This window comes from Pseudochaenichthys georgianus, chromosome 16 (assembly GCF_902827115.2).
Source record: "Pseudochaenichthys georgianus chromosome 16, fPseGeo1.2, whole genome shotgun sequence".
NCBI classification, from domain to species: domain Eukaryota; kingdom Metazoa; phylum Chordata; class Actinopteri; order Perciformes; family Channichthyidae; genus Pseudochaenichthys; species Pseudochaenichthys georgianus.
The window spans coordinates 16,633,842-16,650,515 of record NC_047518.2 but is presented as its reverse complement, the minus strand read 5'-3'; the positions used below and the strand labels follow the sequence as shown (position 1 = coordinate 16,650,515).

Here is a 16,674-nt window from a genome sequence, read left to right as displayed (position 1 = left end):
GGTACAGGTAATGATCCGGGCAGCCGAGTTTTGAATGATTTGGAGTCTGTTGAGTAGTTTTGTGGGTAGGCCAGAGAGGATAGCATTACAGTGGTCAATCCGGGATGTGACAAATGCATTAACCAGGATTTCGGTGCTGGATTGTGAAAGGGATGGGCGGAGTCTGGAAATGTTGCGGATATGGAAGAAGGCAGTCCGGGTGATGTTTTTTGTGTGGGGTGCAAACGAAAGGGTGCTGTCCAGGATGACGCCAAGTCTTTTGACTTGGCTGGTGAAGGATACAGGGAAGCTGTCGATCATGATGCTTGGGGGTGGGGTGGTTAGGATTTTGGAGAGGGTGCAGCAGATGCTGCAATTTCTGTGTCCAGTTCCATTTGTTCCAGTTTTTGTTCCAGTTCAGCTTTTAGTGTTGCTTGTTGTAATAGCAGTGCATGTTTGTTCTTCAATCCAGCTGCTCTGGTTAACAGAGCAGCCTTTTCAGCAGACGCTCTTATACATGCCGAGGAGACTGAAGAGGTTTTTGAGCTCCTTGACTTGTGTGAAACATTAGAGATACTGTCCTGGGGATGAATCTTTGCGATTTTTTCTCTTTTCCACACATTCACATCTTTCATACAATATTCAAAATGTGTCATTCTTGGCTCAAACCAGTCCACATGATCCTCCTGGCTCTCTTCCTCTGATAAAAGCTGTTGTACGGATTCATGAACACTGCACAAGTCATTTATATTTGGTTGAAACATTTCCAAAGCTTCATCATGTTCCACATTCCCATCCTCCACAAGCAAGGCCTTCATTTTGTTCATTTTCCTTGTGCATGCTCCTAATTTCCCACTGCGGGAGGCTTTGAGTGATTTTAACAATGTTTCTGCGTCAGCAGAAGTCCTGGGATTGTCCGACATTATTTATTTGTTTTTAGGCCGTGCGTAAAAGACGTTGCGCTCTTTTAATGAGTCTCACAGAGCACGCCTACTGGCTTCCTTTGTTGCACAAACAAATTCAATAACTTTCTTTTCACAGACGATCCACAAGTATTTACATTCCTCCTCTAATGTGTGCATCGCCGTTATGATTTCCTTTTAGACTTTAATACATCCGACATTCCACACACTCAATGGTAAAAGGACTGTATTTACATAGCGCTTTATCAAGTCTTTAAGTGTCCTCAAAAGACACCTACTACTAGTCAGCGATGCATTCGGGGTTATGTTTAACAATCTCATTGCTGTCGTCATGTTCAAGCTCTAATAACAATGCTGTGTTTGTGGGTTAGTTTGCACAGGGCCAGTACAGCAGTGGGTTGGACCTGAATGTGATGCCAGTTTGGAGCAACGACATCACCGGAGCTGGAGTGGTGGTCAGCATCATAGATGATGGTGAGTCTTACCTTCAATGCAACACACACTAATATGACCTTTTAAATAGGTACACAAATTAAGAATATTGTGAACTATTTTGGACTTTACAAGCAAAGCAATATTAGTTTGTAACAGAACTCATCTGGCTTGTGTTCTTTTTGGGTATGTACCACTCCTTTCTCAATATTAAAAATAACATTTTAACATTAAAGGGGCCCTATTATGATAATTGTCAGGTTCATATTTGTATTGTGTGTCTCTACTGTGACATGTCTTCATGCTTTATTGTTCAACAAGGTCTTTATTTGTATCACATTGCCTGTGCTGCAGCACCTCTTTTCACCCTCTGTCTGAAACCAGAGCCCAGTCTGCTCTGATTGGTTAGCTGGCCGGCTCTGTTGTGATGCGTCAACCGTTAGAGATGTCCTGCCTCTTAGTCTATCATGTACAGTGTGTTGAAGTACCACCCATAAGAAGCGCAATTGTTACATAGTGATGTCATTATGTTACACAAGTAAACAAAGGATTTCAATGGAGGCGTTTCAGGCAGTGTGTGGACGAACATTTGGGATTTTGCTCTTGCAGACTATTTACATGCACAGAAATCAATATAACACACTACATCAGGGGTTTTCAAAGTGTGGGAAGGTGAGCCCAGTAAGAGAACATATCATTAAATGCTCTGTTTTCCGTCTCCCTTTCTCTTTTTTGAGCACACCATTTGAAATGACTCCGACTGTTTCTCTCCTCTTGTGTTGTCTCTGTGTTTGAATCTATCGTGCTGACTCACTGACTGCACCGATTTGATTGGCTGAGTAGCGTCACCTCCTTAAAACAACAAACAACTTTTTAAAACCTTTTTATCTTTATGTTTGAATTTTTTGTAACATTTTCAACATCGTGGATAAATCCTTATATGCTCCCGGCAACACACTGAGCGTCAACTTTGCCTCCTTATTAGACTCACCCCTACTTTAGTGGGAACAATGAGTCTGCGTCTTTGATGCGCACAGGCGGATGATGCTGGGATGCAATGTAGACAGGAGTAAACGCAGATCATCCTCTGGCTGCAGCCTTGACCGGTACTTGCTTTTGATCAAAGTAAGTTTTATTACAATTAAAATAGAGGGCGGTGTCAGCCGTCAGCGAACCGAGCCATCCGTCAGCGGCCCGCTGACGACCAGCCGTTCTGTGATTCTCCAGAACACACAGATGGCCAGTCCGCCCCTGCCAGGACCGGTCCATGAAAATCCTTCAAATAATCGTGGTCATACTTCCTCCGTTTTCTGCCACACGCTGTCTCCTCTCTCACTTCAGGTAACTTCACTAAAAGTTGATCCATGTTGCCGTTCGCATAAAGTTAGCTGACGTTAACTAGCTAGATTTCACCGTTTCTCGTTATTTTTTTATCACGCTGCGCCTCCCCTGAAGCTCTCCGGCGCCCCCCGGGTAGGCGCACCTCACACTTTGAAAACCGCTGCACTACATGAAAGGGAAACCCAAAAAGCACAATAGGGCCTCTTTAAGACAACTAACATTTTGAGTAAATAAAGGTTTCATAGGTAATTGAATAACCCAGCTTTCAAGCTAAGACGAGCACTACCCAAAAAGTATTTAAATATACAAAGTCTCGTCAAGTTTGGTGTGATTAAGCTGAACTCTGGTCCTCGTGGAGAGGGTGAGTGATTTATGTTGGTGCTCCAGCTCCTCCACCACCACCGTCATCTTCGTCTCAGTCACGCCACAATGAGAATTCATTTCTCTCTGATTGCTGGGATATCTGGCAACAAGGGAAATGAGAGAGCGGCATCTTCTGGGCTCATTCATCAAGAACTAATTGAAGCCTCACTAGTCTCAAGTGCTGATAGAGCTGGAGTAGAGTTGGAGCGTGCTGTTTTGTATGTGTGCACTAAAGTGTTCATGTGACACTCCGCATCCAAGTGCCTCTGACTCTGCAGTAAGTGTGTGGAAGTGGACTCGGAAAATGTCTTCTAAAAGTGTCATTATACTAAGAAACGGTATGTTTGTGTGGGGGGGTGTTTTTCTACACTCCATACATGTGTGTTCATTCTGACATGACTGATGAAAGATGCTGCTATTATGGTGGACTGCTTTGCCGTGCATCCCTCTGCATACAGACAGCTACTCAGTGTGTGTGTGTGTGTGTGTGTGTGTGTGTGTGTGTGTGTGTGTGTGTGTGTGTGTGTGTGTGTGTGTGTGTGTGTGTGTGTGGCGAGGGGTGCAGCTTGGATACAAAATGAGCAAGCGAGCGAAAGAAAAAGAGAATGAAATTAAATAGAGGAAGGATATAGAGGGAAATGTCAGGCAAGTAAAAAGGATTCAGAGAGAGGGCGTGTGTGTGTGTGTGTGTGTGTGAGTATTAGACTTGCACCACTGAATCTCCTCTCTCCTCTGAGGCTATTGTACTCCGCTCTACCTCTCTATATTGATTCCACCGGGCAAGAGCTCCCTCACTCCTTCTCTCTCCATCTCTTTCTTTCTTTCTTTCTCTTTTCTTTTTGTTTGCTTCTTCCTGTTCCCTCTTTGTTAACTAGGAGGTGACTCTTTCCACTGGCCACCCTTCTTCTTTTTGTCCTTCCCTCTCCCTTCCTCCCTCGCTCTCTGCCTCTCACAGCTGAAGGATCATGTACACGCTCACCTTTAGCCACCTTTCAGTCGATGCTATTGATTTTAATATCACAATGAAATAAATTATCTTTCTTTGAGTGAAAGCCCCCCACTTCACCTCCTCCTCTTTCTCCTTCTATATCTCCACCCTTCAATCCAATCCCTCTGTTTTAGAGGTAATGTAATTGGCATCTGGGGTTGGTGCTGCACAAGTGGTGAATCACATTCACCACCTTCACTTGTCTTTGTTTGTTCTACTGCCTCTCCTTCTTCAAACGACCACTGTTGCCCCATTCATTTTATGTCTGTTCTTCATGGACATCAGCATGACCCTTAAAGACAAAGCTCAATCAAATCTGAAGCCTCATTTGACAACCTACAAAATGTTGTGCAAAAAAGGTGTGTACGCTTTTTACTGCCGCATATACTCCTTGTTTTAGATTCTCTCTGTCAGCAGGATTACAGGAAGAACAACTTGGTGAAAAGGTGCAGCATAGGCCAAGGAATAACCTGTTACATTATGAAGTGTGTCCGAATTACAGGGTGGAGGCACATTCACTTTGGCAATTAGTGGTGCATTCTAGTTATATGAGAACATGAGTTGATACGACAACTCTGGAACAGATATGTGTTGTTTTAATGATCTGAGTAATGAATTGCAACGCATTTAGATTATAGAACGACTCACTAACGCGGGCAAATGCTCTCATTTAATAACTGTTTCTGACCATGGGTACCAACAAATCCCTAGTGGTACACACGTGTAATGATTGCTGAGATAGTCTGTTTGTGCAGACACAAAAAACAACTGTCGACCTTGTAAAAAAAGTAGAGCTATGATCCTTAATTATTTAAGAGAACATATACTTTTATTTAAAAAAAATACTTTTATTATTGTAATGTATTTTTATTTAAATGTGCTTGATTCTCAGTTGCTTTCCTTGGTCTTACCTCTTAGTAAACATCTTTCTGCATTGGTCAGACACAAAAGGACTTTCGATGTCATCTCCTTTGGCTCTGTGATAGTGTGATGGGCTTTTTTCAATGTTTTATTGACCAACAACTCATTAAGAAAAGTAAGATGACAATATATCTACAGTATCTTTTATTTGTATCTCAGCTGCTACTTCTGTCTACAAGTTATTCTTTTCGCACACATTTAGATCTTGTTTTACGCATGTTTTAAGAAATGAGGCCTTAGACCCTTTCATATGAGAAATAAATCACAACTGTCACATAATGTACATCACAAAAAACAGCACTCATTACTCAGGAGTGGCTGAGATATATTCATCAGTGAAATGGCATCCACCTTGCCCTACCTTAGCCCACCACAGCCCCACAGTGTCCCTGTCACCCTGCTTTCAACCTATGCTTTCAACACAGGCCTCTGTCCTTGCTGCCCGAGCATCCCAAAAGCACTCCAATATCGATTGGTGCTTACGCCATTGTCATTACATGTCATCGGTACACGGAGACACAGGCTAAAAATAAGATGGGGTTGGGAGGTAGAATCATGGATGGATGGAGAGAAAAAGATAAGAGGGGGAATATACATGAAGAAAATGGAGCAGTGTCAAAGATCACTCATTAAGCTTTTTGAGTACAGATTGCATTCACGTAGTAGTTTTATGTCACACTGAGTGCAAATGCTGTCTTCTTTTCAGAGCATCAAATGATGACATGACACATGTAAACATCCATTTCAGCCAATCCTCTATTGAGTGCCCTCTGCAGCAGATGTACACATTGTAGCACTTCTCTATGTATGTAGGCCTACAGGGAATTAGAATGAGATGAAGATGGTGGGATGTTATAGTCGTACCTTGAAAATCAGTCCACTGAGGGAATAATGTGAGCCTAATATAGACACAGAGCCGTACTGTACTGTATGTTGTTATGCTGCATGTGTTTATCTGTTGATGTAGGAGGTGTGATAAAACATGGTATGGCTGATTATGAAGGCTTACGTAGCTGCTGTAAGAGGCAGAGCTGTATTTTGATATTCTACGGCCTTGGCTGATTGACTTAATGAGCTGTGTCCGTACAACATGGAAAGCATTTACTCTACTGTCATACTGTTGAATGCGTCCACAGATACATGGATGGAAGTCAATTTGGATAACATAATTAATACTTTTTAAGACTGTACTGTTTTTTACGTAGTTTTCTTTGTCAGCGTATACAACAATGTTGATTACACTTGAGAGGGAACTTTCGGATGTCAGCCTTTGAAGACCATTTAAATGCACTAAAATCCATATAGCACACTACAGGAAAGTGAAAATCCTTTTATTTTCAGCCGCTTACATATAGAAATACATGTTTTCCTATCATGTAATTGATATTAAACTAAATATCTTTGATATTGAAAGATATTATTTGAATGTTTTTTTTTTATTATTCTGACATTTTACACCAAACGTTTTATTCTTTATTCTAAATGATAACTATTAAATTAATAAAAAACATGTATTATCTAAATTAACAATGTATTATCTAAATGAATGATCTTATTTGTCATCTAAAAAAAGTATCCAAAAGTTAGATAAAAAGAACAGCTCTTTCATTTAAATAATTAATACTGAAGAAAACTTCTATATTATACACATATGAACGTAATATCTGTTAACTTATGTAGAAACAATCATATAACTGTTACTGCTTTCTGAGCCCACACTGTATTTTCCATTATATAAACACAACAAACCATCATTTCCAGAATCTCTCTGTGCACGGAAAAAGGTGTCTCACTCACACACACACACACACACACACACACACACACACACACACACACACACACACACACCCACACACACACACACACACACACACACACACACACACCACACACACACACACACACACACACACACACACACACACACACACACACCACACACACACACACACACACACACACACACACACACACACACACACACACACACACACACACACACACACCATGTATACATCACTTCAGGGGACATTACATTGACTTACATGCATTTCCTGGAGACTTATCCTAACCTTAACCAACACATGCCTAACCCTTAACCTAACCCTTACCCTAACCCTAATCCTAACCAAGTCTTCACCCTAAAATGAGGGAAGCCAGTCCCCACACGTGACTATGTAAACAGATGTAGGTCCCCACAAGTATAGTAATGCTAGACCACACGCACACGCACACGCACACGCACCACTGAACACAGCCGGCTGCTGTTGAGGTAGCACAAACTAAGAGCATGATTATCATGATTATCCTTCACCACCGAGCAACAAAGACAGGTAGCTAAACAAAGTGAGTCCAACACAAAAGGACCTGTAAGGGTGTAATTCCTGGTTATTAAAGTTAATATGTATATGAATAAGTTCTCTTTTGTTTAAATCGCTAAATGCAAGTAATAGTAGTATTATATCCCTATAGGGTTTTAATCAGGCTGGTGTTTTCAGCAGAGAGAGACACCTTCATAATAGGAGAAACGTGTGTATATTTATATCACACTCATGCTTTGTATGCATCCGTGCATTAAAGCTGGAGCCTGGCCCAAGTCCAAAGAGTGTCAGGAGTGTGCTTATGCATGTGTGGCTGTTTGGTAGAAATGACACTGGCCGGCGATGTAAAAGTGTGTCTGACAGGGGGAGCGACGGAGTCAGCGCTTTTTTTCCTCCCTCCTTGCCCCCCGCTGTTCAATCCATCCAGCTGCTGTCACCACAGGGGAGCAGACAATCTATCAAGGCATCGGGATGCATTCTCCTCACCTGCGCCGCGCCTTTAATGAACAGCCAACATGATCCCGGCTGACAAGCAGGAAATGGATGTAATAAAGATTGTTTCTGCATGCTCTTTGCATCCCTGATAAATCACCTCGCTGTGCAACAGATACGGGAGCCACATGGAAATTTGATTTCACGCGGCAAGGGGGAGGAAGAGGAGAACAGTGGGGGGAGAAAAGAGAGCTGCTCGTGGCGGGGTCACTATTTTATTCCTCTTCTTTCCTCCAGCGGAGCACTGGAGCAAGGTGTGTGGGGGTTGAATGGAGGGAATGTTGTTTTTTGCCTGGGCTCTTACTTATCCCACCAACGCTCTGTTAAGCCTGGAACATGCCTCTGTGACTGTAAGTCTATAAACAATAACTGACGATGTGTGCACACGTTCACATAGGTGTCTGTCAGCGTACATGGACAGAACATTAGTGTGTGCACTAGGGGGCAGAGCCGCATTTACTTAAACCATATACATGGGACATAAAGAAACCTGAAGAAGGAAACCATATTTGCTATAAATGATGAGTGCCAAATGAAAAGAGAGGGAAACATATACTAAATAAAACTTCTCAATGTCTCTTGATATCCCCGACTAAACTAAACAGAGTTAGATGTACAAGTCCATAATAGTACACACTACACAATGTGTAGGGTTTTGAATTTGTTTCCGGAAAATGATCGTGTCTCCGGAACATTTTCGTGTCTTTTTTTTGTATTCTCCTTCAAAATACAAATATTTATGAACTCATGAGAACAGCCAGTAGTCAAAATCGAACTAAATGCGGTCAGGAAGAAAATGAGAATATTACGTTTTGTGTTTTTCAGGGAAATCAGAAATGTAAATGATGGTGCGACGTTTTTAAAATAGAGAATCTGAAAATTAATCCACTAGCAGGGATTTATTTTAAATTGTGAAAGTCTGGTTCTGGTTGCACAGAATTGTCTTCCCGGCACCAAGCACAGCCATTGAAAGAGAATTCCCCTCAGGTGGATCTACGATTCATCGATAACCCATCTTAAAGTGAGTGTTTTACCTGTGTGTTCAATAGCCGATCCGGATTGGTCCTGATTTGACTATTTAGATGCAGCTGTGTAAATTACTTTCTTCAAAGTAAATTATTTTCCTTTATTTTAAGAGAGATTTATTCAGTGACTTAACTCATTTATTCTTGACAGTAATTTCAAAGCATTTCTTGAACCGATTAAACATTTCTGTTCACTCCACAGTGGATGTGCTAGTCTTTGTTTTGACTGTAATCTGTAACCCCATCCGACTGTAGTGAGCTAATGGTGTGTTCCTTGGCCTTGGCGGTAATGCTCTGTTACTACTTTAAGCATTAAGTTAGTTAGTAGGAAATGATAACCTTTACATTAGAGCAGGAAAACACATTGCTCACCGTTTTCCCTTACACAACTCATGTGGTTTTGGAATGGCTTAAAACAGACTAAAAGGCTATAACTGTCTAAAGATGGATAGTTTTCCTGTGCACCACATACTGTACACCTGTATAACCTACATGATAACTCTTCACTCCAGGAGTTTTATAGCAAACTGAGAAAACAGGACATCCCATGCAGTAAGATATCAGCATTAAGGCCTATACAGTACCCCACATAGACTGCAACACCCCCAGTGAAGACCCTACAACACATAACAACACAAGCCTTCACCCATATGGCCTGCTGTCCAAACCCACTGTCTCTTAACAGGAAGGCATTTATATTGTAGAGTGCAGGGAAAGCAAAATAAATGAACGGAGGCTGAAAAAAAAAAAAGGAATCATGATTAGAGCTGGGGAGAAATACATGGGGAATGGAATATAGGAGAATAAAGGGAGCGCGAGATTGAGATAGGGAGAGGAGGGAAGAGTGAGATAGGGAGAGGGGTGGGGGGGATGCAGATATGGGGGTGGGTGGGTAATTTATGATTTAATCTAATGCAGTCTGGACCTGCTGTAAGTCACACAGACCTCAGCTGGGAAAGCGAGGGAGGGAGAGATGGAGAAATTGAGAGAGAGACATTAACCTTTCCTTGAAGCGAGTGCGGAGCTGTTTTATCTGACCGCCATCACCCCGTAAACCTTTTCTCCTCTCCACCTCTATAACTTCACCAAGTGCTCCTCTAAGGCTGCGGTTACCAAATGTGTTATGTAATCATAATAAAGTTTGCTTCCAGGGTGTTAAAATAAGTGTTTTAATAAAATGTGTGTTGATTAAGCTAAACGTGCCCTATCATGCTCATATTCAGGTTCATATTTGTATTTTGTGCTTCTACTATGTTTATGCTGTTCAAAAAGCTCTTTATTTTTCTCTGCTGCAGCACCTCTTTTCACCCTCTGTCTGAAACCAGAGCCCAGTCTACTCCGATTGGTGATTTGTCAACCACTTGTTTATCCCGCCCTTTATCAGCCTATCATGTTCAATGTGTTGGAGATGCTAGCTAATAGAAGCACGAGTGTTACGTATTGATATCACTACTGTATGTTTAGTAAGTAAACAAAGTACTACAAGATTTCAGGCAGGGGGGGGGGGGGGAGTGTGTGGGAGAGAAACTCCCTCTGGAGGTAACTTTAGCCTTTGCAGACCATGTAAAAAGCATAATAAGGCCCGCTTTTCTAATGTTCCCTACGGCTGATTCTTGGTATTTGCCTATGGTGGAAAGTAACTAAGTAAGTTGTCCGGTGCCTTGCTCAAGGGCACCATGGCAGGGCAGGAGGTGAACTAGGACCTCTCCAAGTAGCAGTCCACACTCCATATTTAGGTCCGGTCGGGGACTTGAACCGGCGACCCTATGTCTCACATTCCAAGCCCCTACTGACTGAGCCACTGCCGGATAATTGGTCCACACTGACAAAGTACAATGCTAAAATGCTCTAACATGTATAAAAAGGATAATTTAGTAACCGCAATAACAACCCAGTCTGCATAATGAGTACTTTTACTTTCAATACTTACAGTAGATTTACTTCTGTAGTTTATGTTATTCTGAAATGCGTCATTGTGCAGAATGAGTATTTACTTATTTTTTGTAGTTAAAGTATATTTTGATGGAAATACTTTTCTGCTTTTACTTAAGTAACAATCTGAATTCAGGTCTTTTAATTGTAGTAGAGTACTTAGAGTACTAAGACCATAGTATTTTTACTTTTACTCCGGTAAAGGATCTGAGTACTTTTTTTTTAACACTGCTCTATGCACAGAAAGTGATGCATGTGTGCTACACTTTCAATGTGTTTACAACTGAAGAACACTTTGTTGGAAAAAGGAACTAAAGCTAAAACTTCATCACTAAAGCCCGAGGAAAAACACCGAAGATGGATAAGAAATGCAAGCATTACCGAATTTCACATCAGCAGAACATGTCCATGTTTTTCACAAACCCATCCTTACATCAGTATTTGGTTTAATCTGCAACATAGGCTGCCCCAGGAATCAGCTGTTGCCATTGGCATTGCTGCTGGCAACTTTTTGTACTTGAAAAGTCTAATGTTATTTTTGGCCTATGCATCAGAATCAAATATAACTCTTTGAATCCTCCAAATGAGATTGTGTTGCTGCAGAAAATAGAAAATAGGAATGGATTGAGCATAACGGGACTCGTGCGGAAGGCTCATAATATGCTGTGTTTGAGAGAAATATCACAAATAATCAGTGTCATCAATAAACTGTGGCTGCCACTGGCATTGCTGCTGGCATTGTAGATGCTTTCTTAAAAAATGTATGACTTTAGTTGCAATATCTTTGATATTAAAGAGTGTATGGGATAGGGTATAGACAAGTGATGTAGGGTATTGTAAATGGTGAAGATAACTGTTATGTCGGCAAGGCAATGTAGTGTAAAGACAGTGTGCATCTAGACCGGGTGACGACACTACCTATTGACGCAGCAACCACTGTAAGTTATATTCTTGTTTAATTAGACTTCTCTGTTTCATTTATTCTACTCTGTATAATTGTTCTGTAGTTATTGTAGCTAAAACGGCGCTTTTGAGAGATTTTAAATCTCAGATCTGCTCAACCGAACCTGTTACACAGGTCTCAGTGGGTCACTCAACCCTGCATTACAATATAGGCAGGGACACTCTGCTGTCGCCCATCAGCTGTAGAGAGTTAACTAATTAGAGGGGCGTGGCCCCACAGCTGTGAGAACTCAGCAATCAGGCATCCATTTTAGGTAGCTCTTTCTTGGAGCGTTAGACAGCCGAAGACTGACAAAGACATTGGAGTCCTGCGAGAGTCACGAGGGTGGCAAAGAGGAGGCAAATCCTCCTCTGATTGAGCTAATTACCGCTGGTGTTTTCTTTTCTTTAGTTTTCTAGCCCCTCATGCTATAATCATGTGTATTTTCTCCATTCCTGTTCATGTGTCTTCTCGCAATTATCACTAGCCCAGTGTATCTCCTAATCCCCGTGTATCTCCTAATCGCTATAACCGGCCTGCTCTCGTCTATCCCACATGCTCCACTGAGATCCAGCATCTAGTTTCAGGCGGCCTGTGGAACTGCCAGTCAGCTGTTCCTAAGGCTGACTTCATCTCTGGCTACGCCTCCCTGCAGACCCTGGATTTCCTTGCTCTCACTGAGACCTGGATTACTCCAACACATCCACCCCAGCAGCTCTCTCCACAGCATATTCCTTCTCCCATACACCCAGACCCACTGGCAGAGGAGGTGGCACTGATCTCCTGCTCTCTCCCACATGGAGCTTTTCCCTCTTCAAGCTACCTAACTTCACTCCTTCCACCTTTGAATTCCATGCCGTCACAGTAACCCATCCTATACAATTAACCATTGTTGTTCTCTACCGTCCACCAGGCGCCTTGGGGGACTTCTTGGAGGAATTGGATAATCTCCTCTCACACATCCCTGAAACTGGCCCTCCCGCTGTACTTCTCGGAGACTTTAACCTCCAGACGGGGAAGATAGACGAACTAACATCTCTGTTAACCGCCTTTGCTTTCTCACTGTCTCCGTCCCCACCAACTCATACAGCTGGCAATGTCCTTGATCTCATATTCTCAAGGAACTGCACTACTTCTAACCTCTCTGTAAACCCGCTCCACACCTCCGATCATTTCTTCATTTCATTCTCTCTACCCCTTTCCAAACATAACAAACTAATCTCTTCTCATCCTGCACCTGTCCGCCGTAACCTTCGTTCCCTCTCCCCTACCTTTGCCTCATCGGTGCTCTCAGCCCTCCCTTCCTCTGACTCGTTCCAACTCCTGCCTCCAAACTCTGCTGCAGAAACTCTCCTCTACTCTCTCATCCTCTCTGGACTCTCTCTGTCCTCTCACATCTCGGCAGGCTCGTCAGTCCCCTCCTGCTCCCTGGCTAAATGACGCACTGCGTGCTAATAGAACCGTCCTTAGAGCAGCAGAGCGGAAATGGTGGAAATCCAAACACCGCGACGACCTCCTAACCTATCAGGCTCTCCTCTCGTCTTTCTCTGCTTCGATCTCTCAGGCAAAAAGCACTTTCTTTCAAGATAAGATCCAATCTTCCTATTCCAATCCCAAAAAACTATTTTCCATCTTCTCCACCCTCTTCACCTCCCAAAGCCCCTTCCCCCTCCTCCCTTCTGTCAAGCGACTTTGTAAACCACTTAGAAAAAAGGTTGATGATATTCGCTCTTCTTTTTCTGACTCACCTTTACTCACCACTGGGTCACCAGACCCTCCTTCCTCCCGCACACTAACCTCCTTTTCCCCTCTCTCGCCAAGTGAGGTTCTTACCCTCATTACCTCTGCCCGCCCTACCACCTGTCCTCTGGACCCTATCCCCTCAAACCTCCTTCAGACTATCGCTCCTGATATTCTACCTTTTCTCACCCATTTCATCAACACTTCTCTAACTTCTGGTCACTTTCCAAACAGTCTCAAGGAGGCAAGAGTAAACCCTCTCCTGAAGAAACCCACTCTCAACCCGTCTGATGTTATAAACTACAGACCTGTCTCTCTCCTCCCGTTCCTGTCTAAAACACTTGAACGCACTGTCTTTAAACAACTCTCCTGTTATCTCCATCAGAACAACCTTCTGGATCCGCACCAGTCTGGTTTCAAGGCAGGTCACTCCACAGAAACTGCTCTCATTGCTGTCACTGAGGAACTGCACACTGCTAAAGCAGCCTCCCTCTCCTCTGTCATCATCCTTTTGGACCCGTCTGCTGCATTCGACACGGTGAATCATCAGATCCTCCTTCACACTTTCCAAGAACTTGGAGTTTCAGGCTCTGCACTTTCCCTCCTCACCTCATACCTCAAAGACCGCACCTACAGGGTAACTTGGAGAGGGTCAGAGTCCGACCCTTGTCAATTAACTACAGGGGTCCCTCAGGGCTCTGTTCTTGGTCCCCTCCTCTTCTCCCTGTACACAAACTCGCTCGGATCAGTCATTAGCCCGCATGGTTTTTCATACCATTGCTACGCTGACGACACCTAACTAATTCTGTCCTTTCCCCGCTCAGAGACCCAGGTGGTCGCACGCATCTCTGCTTGTTTAGCTGACATCTCTCAGTGGATGTCTGCTCATCACCTCAAGCTCAACCTTGACAAGACTGAACTGCTTTTCCTTCCGGGAAAAGATTGTCCCACTCTTGACCTGACAATCAACATCGGCACCTCTGTTGTTTCCCCGACTCAGACTGCAAGGAATCTGGGTGTGATCCTAGATAACAAACCTTCACTGCAAACATCGCTGCTACAACCCGTTGCTACAGATACACGCTTTACAACATCAGGAAGATACGTCCCCAGCTGACCCAGAAAGCGACCCAGCTTCTGGTCCAGGCTTTCGTCACCTCACACCTAGACTACTGCAACTCCCTCCTGGCTGGTCTACCTGCATGTGCCATCCGACCTCTGCAGCTCATCCAGAATGCAGCGGCTCGTCTGGTCTTCAACCTTCCTAAATTCTCCCACACCACGCCGCTCCTCCGCTCACTTCATTGGCTTCCGGTAACTGCTAGAATCCACTTCAAGACACTGGTACTTGCATAACATGCTGCGAATGGATCTGGCCCTTCCTACATCCAGGACATGGTTAAACTGTACAGACCAGCGCGTGCACTACGCTCTGCATCAGCCAAACGACTCGCTGCACCCTCGCTGCGAGGGGGACCCAAGTTCCCATCAGCAAAAACACGTGGGTTTGCTATCCTGGCTCCAAAATGGTGGAATGAGCTCCCCATTGACATCAGGACCGCAGAAAGCTTACACACCTTCCGGCGCAGACTGAAAACTCATCTCTTTCGACTCCACTTCGAGCGATAGAATTACTAACAAAGAACTGCTAACAGAGCACTTATATACTAATAAAGGACTGGCTTATCTATAGCCAGTTGAGTAGCACTTGAAATGTTTGGCTCTATGAAACCTGATGTACTTATATGATTCTGTTTTCTTCAAGGTTGTGTCTTCCTGGTCGAATGTACTTATTGTAAGTCGCTTTGGATAAAAGCGTCAGCTAAATGCAATGTAATAATGTAATGCAATGGTTATTTTGCATAAAGTCAGATTTTTGAGCTTGATATCACTATAAAAACACAGCTATATCGTCGTGCGTGATCAGCCCACATTGTTCTGTAATAATACTCTATAAAGTGACTGTGTTTACAAGACTGTCTCCTAGATTGCTCCTGGATCTTTCTTTACAGTCAACAATTTCCACTGGCATCAGATAATTGTCCAGGAATAAAACAGAATCGTAACCCTGGTAAACCACAGCACACCATACCCTGGTAGTGCACAATAGGTGTTAAATTCATCCATCCATCCATTATGTATTGATTATCTTTGCCAGATGGCAGTGACCTAGAGTTAATGCCGAATTATTGCATTGGCTCTGATATTTTCCAGCTGCAGAGTAAGAGTTAGGTAAGAACAAAGTTATTTCAGCAGACCTCTGTAGCCCGCTCCCTATCAACTCCTACATAAACTAGATTAGTTGCTGTTAGCTTATCTATCTGGTCAGAGGATGATGTACCAATCACCTGCCAAGTGACTTTTGCCAAGTTAAGAAATACATCTGGCGTGTCAGTTTAGCAAATCTCTGACTGAAGAGTTGGAGGACAACTCAAGAAAGCATGGAATAAAAAGACGACATATATTGTTCAGCCGCATTTATTTCAACGGCGAGTCTGACAGTGCCGTGGGAGTGCAATGATAAACTTTTTAATGTTCTTATTAGAGGTGAAGTGTAAAATCGTTTGGAGTGAATATAGAAGATCAGAGAGAAGACATTGAGCAAAGTTCAAGTGCTGCCATTTGTTGGTAGGACTTTGAATACCAAGCATCCTCTTTTCCACGGATACCTGAAACAAGGACAGACTACACATACGAAAGAACTGAGATATGGTATTCACACAGAGGGAGAAGAGACAAGCTGTGAAGTTAAGATGAAGAAGTTAGTTGAATAAAACGTATGATTGAAGAACACTCTCCTGCAGGAAAGAAACTCGGATCAGGGTGCCTGGTTTAACTTCTGACTCACTCGTCATTTTGGTCACAGAAGCTGATTGTAAAAGCAAACCTAGATTCTTCTTGGTGGTGTTGCTTGTAATCTGCATGGTTATAAATAAAGGAGCCAATCACTGCTCTCAATGAACCAATGAAACCAGCAAATGAGCGATTGTCCTATTGTAGTGGGACTGCATCAGCGCCTACTGCCGGAGTGCAACTCTTGTGTCTGAATCAGTAATCTCCCTCCAGAGAACCATTTGCCTGGATAAATATTGGTTTTGCGTAGGCCCCTGTAATGGCACCCTGCGCTGGCTGCGGGGCCCGTAAGTGACGTTGTCTGTCACACAGTTGGCAGGCTGGCGTGGGAGTCGTTGGCACATTGTGGGGTCTCTCCAACGCTCATTTGAATTCACTCGTCCCCAATCATGCCACTACACTCAGCGACTACACACTT

General features: G+C 43.2%; 1 protein-coding gene across 1 annotated transcript in view; it reads left to right on the top strand.

Annotated features, from left to right (window-relative positions):
• The window catches only part of LOC117461051 (proprotein convertase subtilisin/kexin type 4-like), a 249,012-nt gene that overhangs the window by 71,815 nt on the left and 160,523 nt on the right, over positions 1–16,674 (top strand). The window contains exon 6 of the mRNA XM_071205815.1: positions 1,274–1,376. Within this exon, the coding sequence (XP_071061916.1) occupies positions 1,274–1,376 (103 nt within the window). The remainder of the gene's footprint in view (positions 1–1,273; positions 1,377–16,674) is intronic.